Source organism: Rhincodon typus, chromosome 14 (genome assembly GCF_021869965.1).
Source record: "Rhincodon typus isolate 14 chromosome 14, sRhiTyp1.1, whole genome shotgun sequence".
NCBI classification, from domain to species: Eukaryota; Metazoa; Chordata; class Chondrichthyes; order Orectolobiformes; family Rhincodontidae; genus Rhincodon; species Rhincodon typus.
The window spans coordinates 67,766,806-67,791,666 of record NC_063345.1 but is presented as its reverse complement, the minus strand read 5'-3'; the positions used below and the strand labels follow the sequence as shown (position 1 = coordinate 67,791,666).

At 40.9% G+C, this 24,861-nt stretch overlaps 1 protein-coding gene and 1 long non-coding RNA gene across 2 annotated transcripts in view; both read left to right on the top strand.

The window, feature by feature from the left end:
* The first annotated feature begins 6 nt into the window (after positions 1 to 6).
* Positions 7 to 24,861, top strand: part of LOC109919971 (sodium- and chloride-dependent neutral and basic amino acid transporter B(0+)-like) — a 48,650-nt gene continuing 23,795 nt past the window's right edge. Inside the window, 4 exon segments of the mRNA XM_048605057.1 lie at positions 7 to 536; positions 744 to 897; positions 2,518 to 2,649; positions 11,518 to 11,685. Of these exon segments, the coding sequence (XP_048461014.1) occupies positions 465 to 536; positions 744 to 897; positions 2,518 to 2,649; positions 11,518 to 11,685 (526 nt within the window). The 5' untranslated portion in view covers positions 7 to 464.
* Positions 7,473 to 8,030, top strand: LOC125484813. Its single transcript, XR_007263636.1, has 2 exons — positions 7,473 to 7,578; positions 7,697 to 8,030. It is a non-coding gene; the product is annotated as an uncharacterized LOC125484813 (long non-coding RNA).

The window sequence follows — 24,861 nt, the reverse complement described above, 5'->3', positions numbered from 1 at the left end:
TTCATGTCTTTGTATTGGCTGAACTAGGACAATGGTCACTGCTGAATACTACACACTATCTGAATTTCTATGAAAGCCTTTTTTTTTGTTCCAAGCAAAAACTGAACCTTCCATTTTTAAGCAAACACATTTGGAGTTTGGAATTGTTTGTGCTCCTAATTAATGTAGGGACATTCACACATTTAAAATAACAGCGTTCAGAAACCTCTGCAGGTAGGTTGATGTCCTTTGCTCCTGACATCTGTGAGACTAATTCAAGTAACCAGTAATAGGAAGGCTCGATCTGTATCTCTGAAACCTTCAGTGACTAGATCTGCAGTTTGAAAGGCTAACTTCTGACTACAGAGAGGTCACTGAGTGTTACAGAACTTCTTAATTCTTAACTAGTGTGATGGAGCTGGACAAAGTTCAGACATGTCCCAAGTTTCAACCACCGAGCAAGGATCGTTTATCATTGCCCACAAATGGACAAGATAGAATTGTCTTTATCGGGGTTTGCACAGAATGACCATCAAACACACTACCCAGAGGACAGGGTAAGCATTTTATGAAAATTTACCAAGTGTATTGATATAAAAGTCTTGAGAGTTGTCAATGATTTGAAGATTTTGATTTTTGTAAATTGCAGAGTGTCTCTGTGAAATTAAGTTCATTTCCAAACTACCAATTGTTAGTGGGGGGAAACTGTCCTTTTTCCTTGAGTTCTCTTCTTAGCATATCTAACTTTCCTCTCTGTCCCTCAGGCTGTCACCAATGATCCTGTGAGTGAAAGTGATGAGAATGTGGAGCGAGGTAACTGGTCCTTAAAGACTGACTACTTGCTCTCGATGATTGGCTGTGCTGTGGGTCTGGGTAATGTCTGGAGATTCCCTTATCTGGCTTACAAAAATGGAGGAGGTACTGTACACAATCCACAATACAAGGGAGAGAAATAAATTAGTGGATTTATAAGCAATTTAAATTTAATCAACTTAACAGGGTAAATAATATGAATTTGGATATTGCTGGAAGAGGGAACAATGACTAGAGTATCAGCTTGAAGCTGTTATGTGTTTAACAATATATTTTGTGTTGTAATGTGGAAGATATGACCAGGTGCCAGTTATTACCCAGTTTTGAGGGGAGGAAGATAGAATGATGTAGTTGAGACTGGAGAGATTTGTCGGCTAAACCAGTCTTGGGTGCCGGTGCACTTTACAGCAGGAGGATGTTAGTGAGACAGTCATTGACACTCCAATGTGAGTCAATATCAATTGATAATTTATTCACTTTGGATATCCTTTAAAAAAACTATTTCAATTGTGTCAATATTCTTGGGGAAGGTTGGAAACACTGTTTTACCAAAGAGATGTTACAAGAGTCTAAGATTGTCCCAAAGTAACAATTCATATTCCAGTAGGTGTGGAGCTTTAGAATCAGCACAGGGTCTAGATGCTGGCTTCTCTTTACAGCATCTCTGTTTCACCATGTGTTACATTGCACTGCTACTGATATGGTTTTCTATTGCTTAGTCGGGTATTAACACATCACCATAAAAGGATAATAACAAAACCTCTCGTAAGGCAAGAATGCAATAAGGATGGGAATTTAGACTTAGGTTGTTACTGTTCAATTCTATTCTGAACCTTGTAAAAGGTGCAGGAAGCTCTTAAAAGACGCAGGAAGCTCTGGCTTGAGCTCTCACCAATAGTCGCATTGGAGGAGAAAATGGACGGAAAACAATGAGAATAGGATCCACTCCAAAACTAACGTCAGGCAAATTTGCAACACGAGCCTTGAGAGTTGATCCACAAAGAGGGGAGAAATTCAGGAACGCTGTATCAATTGATATCCCTCATTTATGATTTGATGTTATCATATGCCTTTTGAAACTCTGTATTTTCAAGGAATCAATGGGCCCTCCATTCCCTGGAGCATTATCAATGTAAGATGTCTGTGCCAGGTTTACGGATTATATTTTCAACCCAGCAATGACCTATAATGGATTGAATTCTTGTTAAAGAATCAAAGGTTATCGAGGGTAGGTGAGAATATGGAAATCAAAATTCAGATAGTCAGCCATAATCTTACTGTAGAGTCATAGAGTCATAGAGTCATACAGCATGGAAACAGGCCCTTCAGTCCAACTGATCCATGCTGACCATGTTCCCAAACTAAACTAGCTGATTGGCAGGGCAGGCCCAAGGAGCAGAATGGCCTAATAAAAGTAAATACTGCAGATGCTGGAAATCTGACATAAAGTCTGAGATAAATAATAGGCTGAATGGCCTGGTCTTGCTCCTAATTCATACATCTTCATGAATTCCTTGTAAATTGCTTGACCGTGTTGAAACGGAGCGCTTACTTTTGCTTTTGCTTTGTATTTAGATGCTGAATAACCTTGCATTCTGATTCGCTGTCAATATAAAATGGAGTCATATGTTTCTTTATTTAATATCCATTCCAAGACTATAAGCAAGAGTGTTGAGTCCAACACTAATACATCCTTTGTCAGCTTTCCTCTCCTCTCTTTTCCAGGTGTGTTCCTTATTCCCTACACTCTGATGCTGGCACTCATTGGCATACCAATGTTTTTTTTGGAATCTTCCTTTGGGCAGTTTGCCAGTTTTGGACCTGTTGCAGTCTGGAAAGCTGCGCCCATGTTACACGGTTAGTATTTATTCAGCAACATGAGGTTGGCAACCATTGAATTGAGTAATTGGGGAATAATTTGATCTCTGGGTGATAGAACAGAGATAATTAACAGTTGTCTGAATTAATGCCACATATTTTCGATTCATGTACAAAGTGAAAATTACTGATTTAGTGTCTAATCTTACTAGTATCTGTTTGTAATTTTATGATCAGCAGAAATGCTATTGTACTGTCCCTAAGATCATGCAGGAATCTCCTGTGGCTATCCCCATCTCAAACAAGTATGTGTTTTGGAAAATGTAGGGGGTGATAGACTCTCAGGGGAATGTAGCACTGACAGCCAGGTTGCTGGTGCTGAGACTGGCTCCAATGTAATGAAGGGTATGTCAGGTTCCAAGCGATCGATTGTGATAGCAGACTGCCTAGTCAGAGGCACAGGCAGACGGTTCTGTGGCCGACAGCAAGACATCAGAATGGTGTGTTGCCTCCCTGGTGCCACAATCAAGGATACCTCAGAGAGGGTGCAGAATATTCTCAAAAGGGGAGAGGGATCAGCAGGAGGTCGTTGTACACATTGGAACTAATAACACAGGAAAAGAAAACGACAAGATTCTCAGGAGAGAATATAAGAAGTTAGGCAAGAATTTAAAAAGGAGGTCCTCGAGGATAGTAATATCTGGATTACTCCAGATGGTAGAAGTGGTGGGACTCAGTGAAATAGTGAGGAAAGAGATCAGTCTGAGACTGCTACAGTTGGCAAAAGGACAAGTCAAACAATCAGGGCAGGCAGGAACAAAGCAGAGAATGATGTAGGACTGATAAATTAAACTGCATTTATTTTGATGCAAGAGGCCTAACAGGTAAAGCAGATGAACTCGGCATGGCTGGGAACATGGGACTGGGATATCATAGCAATTAATAAATGTGGCTCAGAGATGGACAGAACTGGCAGCTTAATGTTCCAGGGTATAGATGCAATAGGAAGGCTAGAAAGGGTTGCAAGAGAGGATGGGGAGTGGCGTTTTTGATTGAGGATAACATTATGGCTGTACTAAGGGAGAATATTCCTGGGAACAAGTCCAGGGAAGTTATTTGGGCGGAACTGAGAAATAAGAAAAGGATGATCACCTTATTGGGATTGAACTCTTGATACCTTCAAGATACCTGACCTACAGTCAGCGGCAAATGAGAAACAAATTTGTAAGGAGATCTCCGTTATCTGTAAGAATAATAGGGTGGTTATGGTAGGGGATTTTAACTTTCCAAGCATAGACTGGCGCGGCAATAGTGTTAAGTGGTTTGATGGAGAGGAATTTATTAAGTGTCTACAAGAAGATTTTCTTATTCAGTATGTGGATGTACCTTCTAGAGAAGGTGCAAAACTTGATCTTCTCTTGGGAAATAAGGCAGGGCAGGTGACTGAGGTGTCAGTGGGGGAGGACTTTGGGGCCAGTGACCATAATTCATTTAAAATAATGATGGAAAAGGATCTAAAAGTTAAAGTTCTAAACTGGAGGAAGGCCAATTTTGATGGTATTAGGTAAGAACTTTCAAAAGTTGATTTGTTTGCAGATAAAGGGATGGATGGAAAATGGAAAGCCTTCAAAAATGAGATAATGAGAGTCCAGAGACAGTATGTTCCTGTTAGGGTGAAGGGCAAGGCTGGTAGTTGTAGGGAATGCTGGATGACTAGAGAAATTGAAGTGTTGGTCAACAATAAGAAGAAAGCATATGTCAGGTATAGACAGCAGGGATTGAGTGAGTCCCTAGAGGAGTATAAAGACAGTAGGGGTATACTTAAGAGGGAAATCAGGAAAGCAAATAGGGGACATGAGATAGCTTTGGCAAATAGGGTTAAGGAGAATCCAAAGGGATTTTACAAACACATTAAGGACAATAGTGTAACTAGGAAGAGAATAGGGCCAATTAAAGATAAGCAAGGCTGCCTAAGCGTGAAATTGCAGGAGATGGGGGATGATAATAAATAGGTATTTTGTATCCACGTCAGCATTACAGAAGAGCAGGTGCCCGACATCTTAAAATGCATAAAAGTGGATAAATCTCCAGAACCTGATGAGGTATACCCTACACCTCTATGGGAAGTCAGGGAAGTGATCACTGAGCTCCTTGCTGAGATATTTGTATCATTGATAGCCACGGGTGAGGTGCTGGAAGTCTAGATGCCACTATTTAGGAAAGGTGGTAAGGAAAAACCAGAGAACAGTAGACTGGTGAACCTGACTTCGGTGGTAGCAAGTTGTTGAGGGACAGGATTTACATGTATTTGGAAGAGCAATGACTGATTAAGGATAGTCAACGTGGCTTTGTGCATGGGAAATTGTGTCTCACTAACTTGAGTTTTTTGAAAAAGTAACAAAGAGGATTGATGAAGGCAGAGTGGTGGACATGATCTACATGGCCTTCAGTAATGTGTTCAACAAGTCTCCTCTTGATACACTGGTTAGCAAGTTTAGATCACATGGAATACAGGGAGAACTAGCCATTTGGATACAGAACTGGCTCGAAGGTAGGAGACAGAGGGTGATGGTGAAAGGTTGCTTTTCAGACTGGATGTCTGTGACCAGCGGTGTGTCACAAGGATTGGCGATGGGTCCACTGCTTTTTAGCATTCATGTAAATGACTTGGATGTGAACATAGGAGGTATGATTAGTAAGTTTGCAGATGACACCAAAATTGAAAGTGTAGTGTACAATGAAGAAGCTTACCTCAGAGTACAATGTGGTCTTCATCAGATGGCCAATGGGCTGAAGACTGGCAGATGGAGTTTAATTTGGATAAATGTGAGGTGCTGCATTTTGGAAAGGCACATCAGGGCACGCCTTATACACTTAATGGTAAGGTCCTGGGAGTGTTGCTGAACAAAGACATGTTAGAATGCAGGTCCGTATTTCCTTGAAAGAGGAGTCTCAGGTAGACAGGATAATGAAGAAGGCGTTTGGTATGCTTGCCTTTATTGGTCAGTGCATTGAGTATAGGAGTTGGGAGGTCATGCTGCGGCTGAATAAGACATTGGTTAGGTCACTTTGGAATACGGCATGCAATTCTGGTCTCCCTGCTATAGGAAGGATGTTGTGAAATTAGAAAGGGTTCAGAAAAGAGATAGTAGGAACTGCCGATGCTAGAGAATCTGAGATAACAAAGTGTGGAGCTGGATGAACACAGCAGGCCAGGCAGCATCAGAGGAGCAGGAAAGTTGACGTTTGGGGTCTGGACCCTTCTTGACCCTTTTCTGAAGAAAGGTCCAGACCCGAAACATCAGCTTTCCTGCTCGTCTGACGCTGCCTGGCCTGCTGTGTTCCTCTAGCTGTACACCTTGTTATCTCAAGGGTTCAGAAAAGATTTGCAAGGACGTTGCCAGGGTTGGAGGATTTGAGCTATATGGAGAGGCTGAATAGGCCCTTTTTGCTGGAGTATCAGAGTTTGACAGGTGACCCTATAGAGGTTTATAAAACTGAGGGGCATGGATAGGGTAAATAGACAAGGTCTTTTCCCTGGGGTGGTGGAGTTCAAACTAGAGGCAGGCATAACTGGGACCCATACAGGTAACCCATAGTAACTCCTTTGACTCAGCAGGAGCGATGAATTAAAGGAGAAATTATTCAGTGAGAGAACAAGTTCAGCCAGGTGGAGGAGAGTGGTCATGGATGGGGATTGTTCAGGCCTCTGGCTGAGGAAGAAGCCAAGAGCTCTCAGACCATCCTGGTGGGGAATGGAAGTATAGACTGATTGGACATCCATGGTGAACAGGAGGCAGTTAGGGAAAAGATTGGAAATTGTCAATATGATGGAGGACATCAGATAAATCATGGATGTAAGTGGGCAGGGTCTGGACAAGTGGAGAGAGGATGGAGTTAAGGTAGGTGGAGATGAGCTCAGTGGGGCAGGAACAGGCTGATACAATGGGCCTGCCTGGGCAGTCTGCTTTGTGGATTTTGGTAAATCTCTTCTGAACCTCTCCAGCTTAATAATATCTGGACGGCTGAAACTAGACATGGTATTCCAGAAGAGGCCTTACCAATATCCTGTACAACCTCAAGATGACTCCCCAACTTCTATACTCAAGGGACTGAGCAATGAAGTCAAATGTGCTAAATGCCTTTTTAACCACCCTCACGAGACGAAAAGGCTTAATGATTTTATTGGGTCAGGAGAGGAGAGCATTATGTCATGTTAAGGTCACATCTGGCATTCTTTGACTTGCTCAGTACTCTCATATCCAGCATTTGTCTGATCCACACACAGCACTCAATATACTTGGAGGTGGGCATGTGTGGTAGGCAAATCTGCTCCCAGGAGAATAGAACAGAAATTTATTGTCACATGTACTTTTACATGAAAAGTACAGTGAAACGTTTTATAAGTCACCCTACCACAGTGCCTATATTAATGACAGAAGTCATACATAATAATAAAGAAAAGTAAAATTAAGACAAAGTTCATCACAGTCCAGTTCGGGGCTGGGGTTTGGGGAAAGCCAATTTAAGAACGATGGAATGCACGGAAGATGTAGCTGGGACGAGACTGCCATTCTGGCATGAGAACGCCACACTGGGACATGCCATCCCAAACCATCTGTGATACTCATTCATGAGGGTGAGCAATTAGTAAAAGTTTGTCCTATGATCAGTGAGGAGCTTGTCCTCCTATCAAAGTTTCTTTCCTGCTCCTCCAATTACAGTGTCCGTCTTTCCCACTCTTACGGCTCCTCATAAGACAGAACCTCTGATTGGAGGAGCAGCAAGGATAGGGTGGGGAAGGTATTTGTGATTGGAGGAGCAAGAGAGAGTGAGGGTGAGACAGATTGTCTGATTGGCAGATAGATTCTCACAGAGCATAGGATAAACATTCTTTCCAGTCCTGCAGAATGAGAGAGTGTTGAAAGAGCAGACCCAGGGTATCATAATGAAGCCTGCTTCAGTGAGGTGAGTGCCCATTGGGGTAATGCTTGAGCTTTGACTTGGGAAAGGCTGAGGGGAATGAATAGAGCTGCTGGCTAAACTTGCATCATTCTACCAAATGCAACTTTGGTTTTTGTTGTAGATCCCTTGAAACTTGAGTGAAAGCATTATCTGGGCTGTCTCCTGCTTTTGGCATATGGACAAGATTAAAGATTATGTACTTGTAGCCACATATTCCTTGGCTGCCAACAAGTCCTGCAGTTGGATTTGGACCCCCAGAGCTTCTGATGCAGAGGCAGAGACAGAGACACTACCCACTGGCTCACAAGGCTTCCTACACACAGAAGTGGTGGTGTTGGGCTGTGCTTCCATTCCCAATTCAAACTTCTTTTATTCTCACCAACACATTCCTTGTAGTTAATATTTCCACTGTATCTTTGTTAGTTCATTAATTCATGATTAAAAAGTTAGATGAACTTTGGTTTTAACCTACATTATTTTCAGAAACACCTTTTCTTTGGCATTGGGCATTGTGTCAGATAGCAAACTGTTTTCTAGAAACAGAGACTTGACATGTCAGCCTCTAGCGCATTATTTTGCTGCACAGAATTTTGTTTAGTTTGTCCTATAAGGCCAGGAGAGTAAAAGGCTGTGTATAGGTACATTCTGAGAATAATTGTCTCTCTGTAAATTGGATTTTTTTCTCTTGTGTCTTTCACTAGATGTAGGCACTTCTGGCTTGTGCAACATTTGTTGCCTATCTTCCACTACCCTTGAGCTGAATGACTGTCTAGGGGATTTGAGGGCTATTAAGGGTCAATCACATTGCTGTGAGTCTGGAGTCACATATAGGCCATACCAGGTAAAGATGGTAGATTTCCTTCCCTAAAGGTCATTAATGAACTAGATGGAATTTTACAACAATCATCAATTAGGCTAGCATTAATCCCAGATCTTTTATAAAATTTGAAATTTCACTATCTGCAACAGTGGGGTTCAAACCCATGTCCCCAGAATATTATCAGAAATCACACAACATCAGGTTATAGTCCAACAGGTTTTATTTAAAATCACAAGCTTTTGGAGCACTGCTCCTTCGTCAAGTAAAATCACTTCACCCAATGAGGAGCAGGGCTCCAAAAGCTTGTGAATTTCAATAAAGCTGTTGAACCATAACCTGGTGTCTTGTGACTTCTGATTTTGTCCACTCTAGTCCAACACTGGCATCTCCATATCATTGCCCCTACTAGACTTGGTATGAAGGAATGAGCTAGGACAGGTGATTGATGTTTCAGTAGGAGAGCATTTTGGGCTTAGAGACTGTAACTCCATAATGTTTTGAGTAGTCATGGACAAGGACAAATGTGGCCCTTAGGTGAGGGTGTTTAATTGGGCAAGGGCCAATTACATCCAAATGAGCCAACAACTGGGGAATGTGGATTGGAAGCAGTTATTTGAGGGAAAATCTATGTCTGGCATGTGGGAAGCTTTTAAAGACCACTTGATTAAAGTGCAGGACATACATGTCACTACAAAACTGAAGGATAGGAATGGCAGGGATGACGGGGGGAAATTGTAAACTTAGTCAAAAGGAAAAATGAAACATACAGTAGGTCTAGGCAGCTACAAACTAACAAAGCCCTTGAAGGTCAAAGGAGGGAAGTTATGCATGGGGCCACAGGAAGTAGGAGAGATCTTTAATGAGTATGTTGCATCGGTATTCACCGAGGAGGCTATGACTGATGTTGACGTCAGGGATGAATGTGTAAATACTCTAGAGAATGTCAATATATTAAGGGAGGAAGTATTGGGTATCCTAAATTTCATTAAGGTAGACAAGTTCCCCAGGCCAGAAAGGATCTATCCCAGGTTGCTGTGAGAGGCAGGGAAGAAATAGCTTGGGCATTAGCAGATATCTTCACATCCTCTTTGACCACCAGTAAGGTTCCAGAGGACTGGAGATTAGCCAATGTTGTTCCTTCCTTTAAGAAAGGAAGCAGGGATAATCCAGGAAATTATAGGCCAGTGAGACTGACATCTGTGATGGGGAAGCTCTTGGAAAAGGTACTGAGGGACAGGATATATGCACATTTGGAAGAAAATGGACTAGTTAGTGACGGGCAGCATGGTTTAGTATGGGGAAGGTCATGTCTCACCAACCTGATGAAATTTTTTGAAGACGTGACAAATATAATTGAGGGAAGAGCTGTGGATGTAGTTTATATGGACTTTAGTAAGGCATTTGATAAAGTCCCACATGGCAGATTGGTTCAAAAACTAAAATCACATGGGATTTGGGGTGGGCTGGCTAGATGGATACAAAACTGGCTTGGTCATCGAAGACAGAGGCTAGCAGTGGAAGGGTGTTTTTCAGAATGGAGACTGGTAACTAGTGGTGTTTCACAGGGATCAGTCTTGGGTCCTCTGTTACTTGTAGTATATATCAATGATCTGGAGGAAAATGTGGGTGGTCTGATCAGTACGTTTGCAGATAGTGCCAGTCATTGTGAAAGGATACAACAGGATATAGATAGACTGGCAACTTGGGCACAGAAATGATAGATGGCGTTTAATCCAGACATATGCGAGGTGATGCATTTTGGAGGATCAAATTTAGGTATGAATTATACAATAAATGGCAGTACCCTTAGGAACATTAACATACAGACGGATCTGGGAACGCGGGAACGCAGGTCCACATTTCTCTAAAAGTGGCAACACAGGTGGCCAAAGTGATTAAGAAGGCATATGGCATGCGTACCTTCATCGCCCGGGGCGTGGAGTGCAAGAATTGGCAAAACATGCCGCAGCTATATAAAACCCTTGTTAGGCCGCATTTGGAGTATTGTGTGCAGTTTTGGCTGCCACATTACCGGAAGGACGTGAAAGCTTTGGAGACAGTGCAGAAAATGTTCACCAGGATGTTGCCTGATCTCTAGGGCATTGGCTATGAGGCAAGGTTAAGAAGACTAGGATTGTTTTCACTGGAAAGATGATGGCTGAGAGGATACCTGATAGAAGTCTACAAAATTATGACAGGCATAGATAGGATGGATAGCCAAAGGCTTTTTCCCAGGGTTGAAGCTTCAATTACAAGGGGGCACAGGTTCAAGGTGAGAGGGCAAAAGTTTAAGGCAGATGTGCAAGGAATGTTTTTCATGCAGAGAGTGGTAGGAACCTAGAATGCACTGCCAGAGGAGGTGGTGGAAGCAGGCACATTGGCGACATTTAAGAGGTATCTGGATGGTTATGTGAATAGGGAGGGAATAGAGAGATATGGATGGAATAAGGCAAGAAGGTTTGTTTTTTTTTTTAGTTTAGTCAGGGCATGATGATTGGCACAAGCTTGGAGGCTGAAGGGTCTGTATCTGTGCCGTATTTATCTTTTGTTTGAACATTAGCCTGGGGTTCATGGATTACTAGACATTACAACTGCACCACCACTGAATCTTGCATTCGCCTGGCTGTGAATTCATGACATTTCCATAGCTCAGAAAATCAAGAGAAACAATAACTGGCTCTTTCTCAACTTTGCTTTATATGATTCAAATTGTGACATCTGAAGGCAGATTGACTCAAAGTTTTTAAATACCTCCCAATAAAAAATGGAACAACTAAAGTGTGTATATGTGTATGCGTTTATGTAGATAACTGAAAGAACTGCGGATGCTGGAAATCTGAAACAAAGACAGAAATTGCTGGAAAAGCTCAGCAGGTCTGGCAGTCTCTTGTGGAGAGAAATCAGAGTTAATGTTTCGGGTCCAGTGTTCCAAGGAAGGGTCACCAGACCTGAAACATTAACTTTGATTTCTGTCCACGGATGCTGCCAGACCTGCTGAGATTTTCCAGCAACTCCTGTTTCTGTTACAGTGAAACAAGATTGATTTTCCTGACTATCTGAACCCATGTCCAAGAATTTATTTCAAATTAATAGTTTTTGTTTCTTCCTCATTCTATTGCAAGGTGTGGGTATAACTATGATCCTTTTCGGAGCAATTGGCAACATTTCGTACTGCGGCATCCTCACCTACAGTCTGTACTACCTGTTTGCTTCCTTCCAATCATCCCTGCCATGGGCAGACTGCTTCAGTTGGTGGGGAGCAGATGAAACATGCAGCAGGACTCTGAAAGGTACAGTGGTCACTTTGGTGAAAGTGTAGACACTGACTGTTCATTGTTCATTCAGAATGACAGAATAAACGGAGAGAAATGGACAATGGTATCAGTCACCATCTTCATTGTGATCATACAGCAGAAAGACTTAAAATAGAAATCAGCAGCAGTAACCTTGGACTGGAAATTACAGAGAGGACATGGGAGTGGGCAGCTCAGTCAGCCCCACTGAAATAATGTGCAGCAGGCCCTATTAACAGGTAGAAAGGCAGAATTCTGCCTCTCAGTGAAGAGAGAGTCTCTTGCTCTGGAGCTGCTGGCCAGTTGTTTCAATAGACCTGACTGTAAGAGCGCTCCATAGGGGACATCACTGGGACTGCAGGCAGGCCACAAAACCAGAAAATGGCTCTGGACCCCAGAGGAAGACATGACTGTTGGGCATGGAGAGGTGTGAATGACAAGGAGGGTGGCAATGTTGGGTTTTGAAGTGCAGTTGGATAGGAATGAAAGAGGCCTCTATCTTTCTTTTTTTTTGGATGATGGGGTTCCCTGATTGGCAAAAGGGCACCCTCCAAATACAGTGCTCAGCTGCATGTGCTGACTATATTATGGTGTGGGATGGGTATTTTGGGGTAAGTTGAGTTTTTAACAATCCCAAAGGACCTGCAAGTATTCATTGGAGTGGACGTGGAAAAGATGTTTCTGCTGGTAGGAGATGCTGGGACCTGGGGGCAAAGCCTCAGAGTGAAGGGATGACCCTTTACAACTGAGATGAGGAGGAGTTTCTTCAGCCAGAGGGTGGTGAATCTGTGGAATTCATTGTTGTAGAGGCCTGTGAAGGCCAGATCATTGAGTGTATTTAGACAGAGATAGGTTCTTGATTAATAATGGGATCAACGGTTGCAGGGAGTAGGTAGGAGAATGGGGTTGAGAAACATATTAGCCATGATCGAACAGCAGAGCAGACTTGATGAGCTGAATAGCCCAATTATGCTTCTATATCTTATGGTCTGATGTCTTATTTACACTTAGTCACAGGCTGCTGATCACAGTACCCACTGTACATCAATGGGGATGAGCTTTGGGATGGGTGGGGAGCTGCGGGGCTGGCTTGTGGACCTATATCGCATGATGCCTCCCTCTTCCCACACCCAAAATACACGGAGGCATGAAATACCCAGATTATTGTTATTGAGTCATTGGAATTGCAGGATAGTGAGTTATAAATGCTTATGAAGAAGAGAAGTTGTTTGCGAGAACCAATTTGTCTCCCATAGAGTGGCTCGTTCTTTCTGTAACTGTCTGGTAATATATTTTCTTGTTCTTGTCTCTCTCTCTATTTCTCTACTGCTCAATGGATCACCAGGATTTAAATTTAGAAACATGTGCATCCTCACTCAGTGTTGACATCCTGTTGCACAAATATAAGGCCTTGGACCTTATAATCATGTATCCTCTGCAGTGGCCCACTGGGTCATAAGGTGAATCTGGGGTCTGAAGTGTGCAGCGAGGATCAGGAGGCCAGGAAGGTGGAATAAAGAGCTATGTGAGTTTCAAGGTCGCGGAAAAGTTCCGAGATTGAGAAAGACAGATTATTTTGTGTATTTAGGGAGCTAAGGGATGAGGGAATAGGGTGATAAAGTAGAGCTGTGTTTAAAAGATTACCTAAATTAAAAGATCTTAATAAGTAGCCATGATCTTACAGTCAGGTATCCAGTAGCCAGTTGCTGCTCCGATTACTTACCATATAAACAATGATGTATTAATAATTACTTTGGTAGCACAGACCAATCATGTCAGTGAAATATCATAGACAACTGTGGGTATTTGTTTATACTTGTATGTAAGGTCCAAACATGATATTTGAGAGTATGAAGAATGTTATTAGTGCAGTATATTATTTACCAGTATACCATATACATACACACCGTGGTGGGTCTGCCCTCTCGGTGGAATGGGACATACCCACAGTCTGGTGATGGTCTCAGTGTGTGGGATATTGGCTGTAGAAAATCATTCTGAGAGTATAATAATGTCAGGCCATTACTAGGTTCATCTGAGCGATGGGTCTCCCAGTCTAAGACTGTAGAGGGAGCTCTTTATGCTGCTACTTTGGTAGTAGCTGCGAATTGGTAACTTGTCCACATGCCAACGTTAGATAAACAGTTAGTTAAGGCGGAGGTTTATAAATGGGGGATTGCAACTTTGACATAAACTGGAACAAGCAGACTTGCACATACCAGAAAGGTAGAGAATTTCCTGATTGTTTTTGCAACGTTATGTACCAGAGCATGCTGTGTTCTGCCTCATGGTCAGCATGTTAATATGCCTTTAAGAGACATGGTCATAATATCATCACTGTATCATAGCATGTGACCTGAGGGTTTTAAATATCTCAGACTCCATCTTCCCCTGGATCACTTGAAGAATGACACTCAACTGGAAACTTGCTCTGCTGTAACCTATTAGCTTAATATTAACACTGAAACCACTTGAGTGTAATGTTCTACAAAATGGTTAGCTTAATAAATGCCTGTTAGATTCTTTGATTCTACTATATTCATGCCCACTGCCTTATGTTATGGAAGATGACAAAAGCATTGTTTCATGAGATAAACAATCCTGTTAAAGGCAAATACAAATCATGACAGCAGTACTTGCCATCTGTAAAATACTCCAATGCCTTGGTCAATATTTGCAAAACAGAGAATTCAAACAGTGGGAGAGTAGCTCATCGTTATTCAGATTCTTTAAATGCAGGCAGCTACAGAAATCTATTGTTAGAGCATTAACGATTAAGAGAATAGAACTACTTTCTTCTTGATAAGAATGTATGAATTTTTAGGACAAAATAATTTTCTAAGATTGCTTTAATTAAAAGTAAAACAAAAAGATTAAAGTTTTCTCTTAAGATGGAGCAGAAGGCCAATGCAACAGCTGCATGGACTAAGTTCTTAAGGAAAGAGCAGTTTTAACACATGCTGACATACTGTGAGGGACACATGGCTTTAGGTTGGTACATTGCAACATTTTTAAGGCTGATTCATGGATAGCAGAAACCTCAATGCTTCAGGCATCCAGTGACACCTTTACAGATTTGTAACTGTTCAAACTACCTATGCAATTGTACTTAATGTGCCATGTGAAGGATGATCCTGAGACAAGAACTGTAAAACTCAGGCAAGCTGTAATTTCAGAAAAATTACTAAATTCATGTAATGGTATAATGGCCTTTCCATGGGTTACCTGAAAGATACAAGAATGATCTTGAAGGTTCTCAAAGACTAACCTAAGTTAAAACTTAATGTCAGAATGAATAGCCTCCAATTTGTGGTATACAGTCCACAGACCTAACAATCTATTGACCAGTTTGTTGGCATGAGTATGATTTTTCTGAAGCGGAACTGTCAGAACAGTTCTTTTGAGTTCTAAACATTTAAAGCCTTAAGGGAGGAACTTTCCAGTAAGAGAAAGGGCCAGACATTTGATGCATTACTTGAGGGTGAATGCAAGTATGAAGCCACAGTGGCAGAACAACATCACTGACATGCTTTATGTTTAGCCAACACAATTGCTCCAGTTAACAAAGCACACCAAGCCAACAAAATCTACAGGTGTGGTTTGCCACACCTACCCAAAAGCTGTTCAGCTCTTCTTAATCACTGAAACATGTGAGAGTGAGGGACTTTACAGGACATTTGGTTCCAAAGACTAAGCCAAACACCAGATCAAAACACAGGGGAGCAGCAAAATGGTAGTAAGGCAAGGTGCGCGAATGTAAACAAGTCAATGAGCTTCAGAAACAAAGTGAAAGGCAAATTTCAGAAGATGACCAAACTTTCCATATTGTTCACATTACACACTATGTCAAGGGTACAAAACAATCAAGACAGGTCATTTTCAAGAGTAAGTAAGAAAAATAACCAAAAGCATTACTCCATGTCCATCACTTACCAAGAAGACATGGATATTGTATGTATAAGACAAGTAGCTTGTGAGTCTATGTGCTGATCAGGGATGAATCAGCATCTTTATAATGTAAGATCTACGAAACATACCAATCACACCTCTACATCCCCACAATGTTGCATTCACTCCTTTAAGCAAAAGTTTAATTTCAGTTCAGAAGAATTAGAAGTCCATAACAATTTACTCGAAGGAGAAGAACCAAGTTTCCAGTTCAGGAGAATAGGCATAGTAGCAGAAAGATTTTAGTTTGTGAAGTTAGAGTGAGAAAGTTAGTATGCAAGTTTTTAAAATGTAAGAACTGAGAAAGAGGTTAGACAATCATAGCTAAAAAGAAATCTCAAAACTGTAACAGTAAGAAAACTGGAATGAGTCAGCTAATTAGAAAAGTCATGTGTTGAAACAGGAGTAATATTTCTCTGGGGTTGCGCATCTGTAGTGGACATTTCTAGGAAACAGGTTGAAACTTGGTTTTTTGAAACTTTTGTATCATAAACTTGTGTTCTTGTGTTTAGGAACACTGACAGCATTGTGTAAATGCATTAAGTGACTAATCACAAAAGTAACCAACTGCAAAAAATAAACTTGAGGTGTATCAAGTCAGGTTTCACTGTGGGATCTGATTTGTCCAGTGTTACCATCAGCTGGGATCAAAACATTTGAAATGTTCCACATGCCGCTTTGCTCTGTCAGAAAAGAAACAATGTGAATCAAGGAACTCCAGAGAAGATTAAAAAAAGACTTCTGCTGGCAATCTGAAAAACAAGAAGTGCTGTAGAAAATCAACAGGTCTGGCCGCACCTGTGGAAGGAAAAGCACAGTGAATATTTTGAGTCCACTGACTCTTCAGAATAAAAACCGTAAGAACTGCGGATGCTGCAAATCAAAGAGAAACAGAAGTTGCTCAAAGCTCAACAGGGCTGGCAGTATCTGTGAAGAGAAATCAGAGTTAACATTTCAGGTCCTGTGACTCTTCCTCAGAACTGATCGCTGGACCCGAAAGATTAACTCTGATTTCTCTTCACACATGCTGCCAAACCTGTTGAGCTTTTCCAGCAACTTCTGCTTTTGACTCTGCAGCAGGACTGTTCTAATGAAGGATCACTGAACTTGAAACATTAACTCTGCCTTCTGTCTACACATGCTGCCAGACCAGCTGAGTTTCTCCAGCACTTTTTTTGTTTCATATTCCCAGCATTCACAGTTCTTTGTTTTAATCTTCTCTGGAGTTCCTTGGCTTGCTTGCTTTGATAGATCCTAAGTTTTTTTTTGTTTCCTGTAGATCATATTCACCAAGAGATTACTGATAAACTTTTATGTTGGAAGTACATGACACAAAAAAAAATAAACTATATCACACCACACAAGAACTAGTGAAATTAATTCATCGCAAATATCAAAGAGAATGATTTTTACCCTTTTAATGCAACAAAACTTCAGTGAAGGGTTACCCTTATTGTCACACTGAAGCTCAGCTGACCCAGCAGCATCTGATTTCCTTTTTGGCAAATTGTTGAGCATTCACACATGGTGTTATGCTGTTATGTTCAGTTAATGTCTCTACCCTGAAACCAGCTGCTAATTCAGCTCACTATTACCATAGAAAATAACTTCCTTAAACCCATGTCTTCATGTTTTGGAGGATGTGTCCTCTGATACCTCCACAGGCTTGTGCTTCTGGTGTCGTCCTATAACCAAGGACCTCTGCCCAGCCCTGCCTTGACTGTTTTTGCTGTCTGATACTGTTAACTCCTCTGCCATGTTGTCTGAATTTCTGAATGAATCTGTTTCTGCACTGCTACTTTGGACTGTAAAACACAAGTCAGCAGACACAAAAACAAAGTTGTTGTAAAAGCTCAGCAGGTCTGGTAGCATCTGTGAAGAAAAAATCCAAGTTAATGTTTCAGGTCACCAGACCCAAAACGTTAACTCTGATTTTTTTCTTCACAAATGTTGCCAGCCTGCTGAGCTTTTCCAGCAACTTTGTTTTTGTTCCTTATTTACAGCATCCACAGTTCTTTTGATTTTTTTACAAGTCAGCAGACAGCTTTGCAGTTATTTCTCTCGATGGCTTGTTCATCATTTCGCAGAAATTGTATGATTTCTTGAAAAGGCTGTTTTGCGTTTGTTGTTCAAAATAGCAATCTGATCTTTCTAAAGAAAATACCGTTCAGACCTTCACAGAACTGAACTCAGGCATGGTACGGTGGCTCAGTGATCAGCATTGCTGCCTCACAGTGCCAGGGACCCAGGTTTGATTCCATCCTCGGGCAATTGTCTGTGTGGAGTTTGCACATTCTCCCCGTGTCTGCATGGGTTTCTGCTGGGTGCTCCGGATTCCTCCCACAGTTCAAAGATGTGCAGCTTAGGTGGAGTGGTCATGCTAAATTGCCCATAGTTTTCAGGGATGTGTAGATTAAATACGTTAGCCATGGGAAATGCAGGATTACAGGGAAAGGGTAGTGGGATGGGTCTGGGTGAGAGGCTCTTCGGAGAGCTGGTGTGGACTTGTTTTGCTGAAGGGCCAGTTTCCACACTGTAGGGATTCTGTGATCAATTTTGCCTCCACCTTGGGTTCTGTGATCTCAAATAGAAGTAATAACATATTATGAAACTTCATCACCCCTCTCAGCTCTCCATGAAAAAAATACAATGTGTATTTTTAAAAGAAATTTTCATTTTCTATTATTTCCACTTATAAATAGATTAATTCAACTCAGACATATTTTACTGTGACAGTAACTGTGTGTGTGTGTGTGTGTGTGTGTGTGTGTCATTCTACACATTTTTGATTTTTTTAAAAAAATCTTTCATGTTTTCTCTTGTTTAAGCATTCAGTGTGATACTGTCTCTTGCTGCTATGTGATGATTTTTGAATTGGCTGGTTATAACATGACACTTTAATAACAACAACCTAATTCTGTTCTGTTGCAAAATTTTGCGAGTGTCATAATCCATATAAACAAGTCCTGAGTTTTTGCGTACGTAGATTTAAAAATGTTGCATGGCCAACAGCAATCTCCACAGTTTAAAAATTTGTTGCTTAAAATTATAGCTGACTATTTGTTTGCTATCTTGTCCTCCTGCATTACAACTGCACTAATGCTAATATCACTGGCATCAACAGCCAGCTTAAACGGTAATGCATAATTCAGTGCTGTTAAAATTTGTGCAATGGTCAGTGCAACTTTCAATGTGTCAAAAGTATTCTGACATTACTGTGTCATTCAGATTTCTTGCATATTTTTTAATATTATCAAAGGAAACAGCATATGCTAAAATTCTGAACAAACCTCTGGCAGTACTCACTCACTGCATATTTCTAATTATGCCTTCTGACTGGTTACTTTTATTTCTATTGGTGCTACTTGGTTTTGTCCCATGGTGTGGCCCAGGTAAGTTTATTTTTGCTTTGGCAAGTTCACTTTTGGACAAGATCATGAGTAAAATAGCTTTGTAACTGTTCATTTGTCCATTTGGTGTAAACGTTCCTCCCAGACATGGCTGAATATGGCCAAATCATCAATAAAACAACACATTTGCATAACCCTCCAATGGCCTGCTGGTTAATCATTGAAACATTGCTGATGCATTTTTCAATCCGAAGGGCATGTACTTGTATTGATAAATTCCATCAGGGTTAATGAAGCTGATATTTCTATTGATCAAAGCAACTTGCCAATATCCCATAAATAAATACATTTTTGTAACGAACTCTGCTTGTCTGATCCTCAATATATTCCTCCAGTCTAGAGTCAATATAAATTCACCATTTCCACCCTGTTGACTTGGTGATATTTTATACAGCCATTGTAATCTATCTGGTTTCAGCACCATCCTATTAAGCGACTCACAGCTACTATGTCTCAGTTCAGTAACGTCATTGTCCATCATGAATATGATCTCTCCACTTGACACAAAATAGCACAAACCATATTACACCATACAACTAACTTCTCTGGGTTGAGCCTGTAGGGATGTTGATTTATGAGTGGTGTTGTGAACCAGACCAGACCCTCTTGAAATATTTTAAGAAAGTAGCCTAGACCCTAACTTTTTCTTATTTTCAAGATGGATGTGAGGAGCCGTGCTCCAGTTGCAATGCGACTGGCAAACTGCATGACATTAAGCAAAACACAATTTATTCAAACACTATAGTCAAAATACAAACGAAAGAAAGAGGAATTTAGAATAACTTAACTATTGGAAAACTTAACCGAGTAATAGACGTAGTATCTATTATTAATTAACTGTTCCAAAATAGTAACATTCCATAAACACACCCCTTGGCAAAAAGGCAAATTCAGACACTGATTCTCGCATGCACACCTCCGATCCAGGAGGAAAAAATACATCAAGAGAAAATTCAGAGAAAGTTAGCAGACAGGGGACATTCACTGAAGGCTCCAACTCTTTTGAGAACCCAAAGATTCCTGCTTAAAACTAAACCTAAAATCTTAGAAAAAACACTAGAAAGCCTTGTTTGAGAGAATTGGCCACATCAAGGCTGCGTCCATTGTTTCAACATTTAAAAAAAACCCAAGGCCTCTCAAATTGTTTGTTTGTTTATTTTCTTAGAGACAGCTCAACGCCTCTGCCTTACAACCTCTCTTCCAAAAAACACCAGGACAAAATAGCCTCTTAAAATGACAGCATCATCTCAGTGGTATCTTACTCCATGCATGCCCAAAAATGTTTTACCTATGAACATACAAACAAGAAAAGAGAGTAGGCCACTTGGCCCTTTGAGCATGCGCTGCTATTCAATAAGATCATGGCTGATCTGATTTTAACCTCCACTCTTTATTCCTGCATATCCTGATAATCTTTTAACCCCTTGGTGATCCAAAATCTATCTAATTCTACATGTAGGCCAGACCAGGTAAGGATGGCAGTTCCCTTCTCTAAAAGGCATTAACAAACCAAATTGGTTTTGATAACAATTGGCAATGGTTTCATTGTCATCGTTTTTTAAACTATGACCCCTAATTCTGGATTCTCCCATGAAGAAACATCCAGGAAGGAGTTAGATATAGTTCTTATGGTTAAAGGGATCAGACTGTATGGGACAAAGAGGGAACTGGGTACTGAGTTAGATGGTCTACTATGATCATGTTGAATAGCACAGCAGGCTTGAAGACCTGAATAGCCTATTGTTGCTCCTTTTTTATTTTGTTTCTACATTTGGAAAGTATAGCTTGTACTCTCAGTGAGAGATCTGTTACTGTGTACCCTGCACCCCTATAATCATGACCAGTAAAACCATGCCAGCAGCTACATTTTTCTTTTCCCCCTCTGGAAACGAATCAACAATCAACAAGGTTTGCTTTTTGTTCATTTTTTTAATGTAAAAAAAATGGCCAGATATTATTGCACAAATTCTGCAGCAACCACTTCAGTCATTGATTGGACAATTAGTCTCCATAAACACTGTTTTGTAAAACAATCATGACAGTCAATGGGCTACAGTTTGTTTCCATGATACAATCCTTGTGCATAATTGAACAGAATGATCAAGGGTGTGTCAGAGGGAAGGAAGTCTTTCAAACAATCTATTCATACTCTGCACTGCACATATTGATCCACCACCACTCTCTCCAACTGGAAAGATATCTGCCAAACGTACCATCGGTTGTAACCTTTGCATGCCCCTGTCATTCAAACAGTCACTGACTTCCAACAAGAATGTCAGACTGAAAGCGGAATAAATTGTAAATCAGCAAGGTAAAGCACTCTGACAAACAAATCTACGCATAGGAATCATTGATTTGGAGTTGAAGATTGGGTTCCTATCTGGTGACCAAATCATGATGACCAACTACTTCAATTTTAACACGTCCCATACAAAATCCGACAGTTACTCGGTACCAAGGCTTATCTTTGGATGACAGCGCAAAATGGAATGTGAGACATGTAATAGTGAGCAGATTGAGATATTCTGGGGACACAGTTCCTTTAATATGACGTTGATCATTCATCTCATTGCATAGAATATAACCTCAAATTCATAGATCTTAAAGCATATACCAGGGACTCTCTTCTCAGAACCAATTTCTGCACTTAGGGAAATCAGACAAGCTGAACGCTAAAGAAACAACTTAACGGTACATGTGTTTGTTGTTTAGGATTATTTCATGCGGATAACGTCTGTAGTTTTGCAAGGTCATATGTTAAATTTTTCGCAATTTGATTACTTGAGCTTGGCTATGTATGGCATGATTGCCCAGTGGTTAGCACTGCTGCCTCCCAGCACCAGGGACTGGGTTTGATTCTAACCTCCTTAGACTATGTGGAGTTTGCACATTCTCCCTGTATCTGCAATGGTTTTCTCCCGGTGCTCCAGTTTATTCCCACAGTCCAAGGATGTGCAGGTTAAGCGGGTTGGCCGTCTAAATTGCCTGTAGTGTGCAGGGATCTGCAAGATAGGTGGATTAGCCATGGGAAGTGCAGGGTTATGGAATGAAGCGGGAGTGGCGGGGGGTGGTGTATGGCTCAGCAGGATGCACTTCAGAGAGTCAGTGTGGACTCCATGGGCTGAATGGCCTGCTTCCAGGGATTCTATGAATCTATGTACTTATGCTTTACTGTGCTTGATTAATTCAGCCTTGTTGTGAACTCAAAGCAAAGAAACTGAGCTGTGAGCATGAGTACAGATAATTTGTGGTGGTACAGATATATTAAAACTGTTGTAAATAAATCTGACGTGCACTTAAAAATGACAGCCAACCTTGCATTGTGCAGAGATGTATAAAATACAACAAACCAGATAAATGAGTGCAGAGACCAGCGCCAGGCAGGGAATATGGCTGAAAGCTGGGGCAATTGCTGTGTTTGTGGACAGAGAATTATCAGATGCAAGCTTCAATGGGTAGATGCAAAAGATCAAGGAAACTCAGGCAGATGGTATTTGAAGCAAAGTTGAGAACTGGAGAAGTTAAGAATTCAGCAAAGGAGGATCAACAGGTTGATTAAGAGGGGAAAACTAATGTATTAGGGTCAACTTGCAATTGACGTAAAAGCAGACTGTTAGACGAATAAAGGGGGATATCATAGAGACTTATAAAATTCTAACAGAACTGGACAGGGTAAATGCAGGGAGGATGTTTCCGATGGTGGGTGTATCCAGAACTGGGGTCACAGTATGAGGATTCGGGGTAGACGATTTAGGATGGAGATGAGACATTTCTTCACCCAAAGAGTGGTGAGCCTGTGGAATTCATTACCACAGGAAGTAGTTGATGCTAAAACATTGATCCCATTTGCCCTAAGTGCTATATCTAGCCACCTCTTGAACACATTCAAAGGTTATGTGAAGAAAGCAGGATTAGACTATTCAATTGGATGATCAGCTATGATCGTGAAGAATAGCGGAGCAGAGCCAAAAGGCCAAATGGCCTCCTTCTGCTCCTATCTTCTATGTTTCTATGTGAAAAGAAGAAGAGTAGTTCAAAAAAATTCAGGACCTCACTGTCTGATGCAGGGTAATTGATAATGGAAAACAGGAAATGGTAGAGGAATTAAACTATTACTTTATTTCTGTCTTCATAGATAACAAATAACTTGCCAGAAATGCAAGGGAAGTAAGGGTTTATTGGGAATATTGATTTGCAAGAGATTAGTATTAGTAAAAGCCTAGTACTGGAGAAATTAATGGGACTGAAAATTATTGAAATCCCAGGGGCCTAATAATTCACATGCCAGGGTACTAAAGGAGATGGCCATGGAAATAATGAATGTGTGGGTTGTCATCTTCCAAAATTCTGCTAAATCTGGAACAGTTCTGGCAAATCAGAACGTGGAAAATGTAACCCAACTATTTAAAAAGGAAAGAGAGAGAAAACTGGGATTTACAGACTGCTTAGTCTGACATCAGTTGTAGGGAAAAAGTTGGGATCTATCGTAAAGGATACGATAATAGGACTCTTAGAAAATATCTATGGACGTATACAAAGTCCACCCAGATTTCTGAAAGGAAAGTTAGTTTGCCAAACCTGTTAGGGTTTTTGGGGACAAAACTCATGGATAACGGAGAACCAATGGAAGTGGTATATTCGTATTTACCAAAAGATCTCTATAAAGCCCCACGTAAAAGTTAATGTACGTGGGATGAGAGGCAATATGTTCTAATAGATTGAGAATTAGCACTTGGGAAACTGGGAAGCATTAAATGGGGCATTTTTGGAGTGGAAGGTGATGATAAGTGATGTATGTATAACATACATCAACAATTTGGATGAAGAAATCGAATGTAATATTTTCAAGTTTGCTGATGTCACAAAATTGGCTATAGAGGCTTCAGTGTGATTTAGACAAGTTGAGTGAGTGAGCAAATGCATGGTAGATGCAATATAATGTGGATAAGTGTGCAATTGTTTGCTTCAATAGGAAAGACAGAATGGCAGAATATTATTTAAATGGTGATAGATTGAGAGATGTGGTTATATGAAGGGACCTGGATGTCCTTGAAAACTACTTGCTGAAAGCAATAAGCAGTTAGGAAGACAAATGGTACTTTGGCCGTCGTTGCAAGAGGATTTGAATACAGGAATAAGAATGGTTTACTACACATGAAGCATGCACTTTTAGACTCCTTACCCGAGAGAGAATATCCCTGCCATAGAGGGAGTGCACTGCAGATTCACTAAGCTGATTCCTGGGGTATTAGCTTTGTCATATGAATTGAGATTGAGTTGACTGGGCATGTACTCACTTGAGTTCAGAAGAATGAAAGGGCATATCACTGAAGCATATACAATTCAGACAGGACTGGGCAGATTGGATCCAGGGATAATGTATCCCCTGGCTCATGAGTCTCACACTCAGGATTCTTGGTAGGCCATCTCAGACTGATATAAGAGAAAGTCCTTCACTTATAAGATAGTGAACCTGTGGACGGCATATCACTGAACAGATTTATAGAACCAAGGCTTATGGGAAGAGAGTGGGAGCATGGCATTGAGATAGTGCATTATCCGTAATCATACTGAATGTTAGATTGGGCTAGATGGGCCAAATGGCTGACTGCTGTTCCTATTTTCTATGTTTCTATCATATGTTGTCACAAGTCTGTCATATGATATATTAAATGGGACTGTGCATTATAATTGAGTCCTGTTACAACTGTGTAACATTGAGTTAAATATCAGATGGGGCTAAAGGTAACTATAGGACTATGGAATCAGAGATAGTAGGAACTGCAGATGCTGGAGAATCCGAGACAACAAGGTG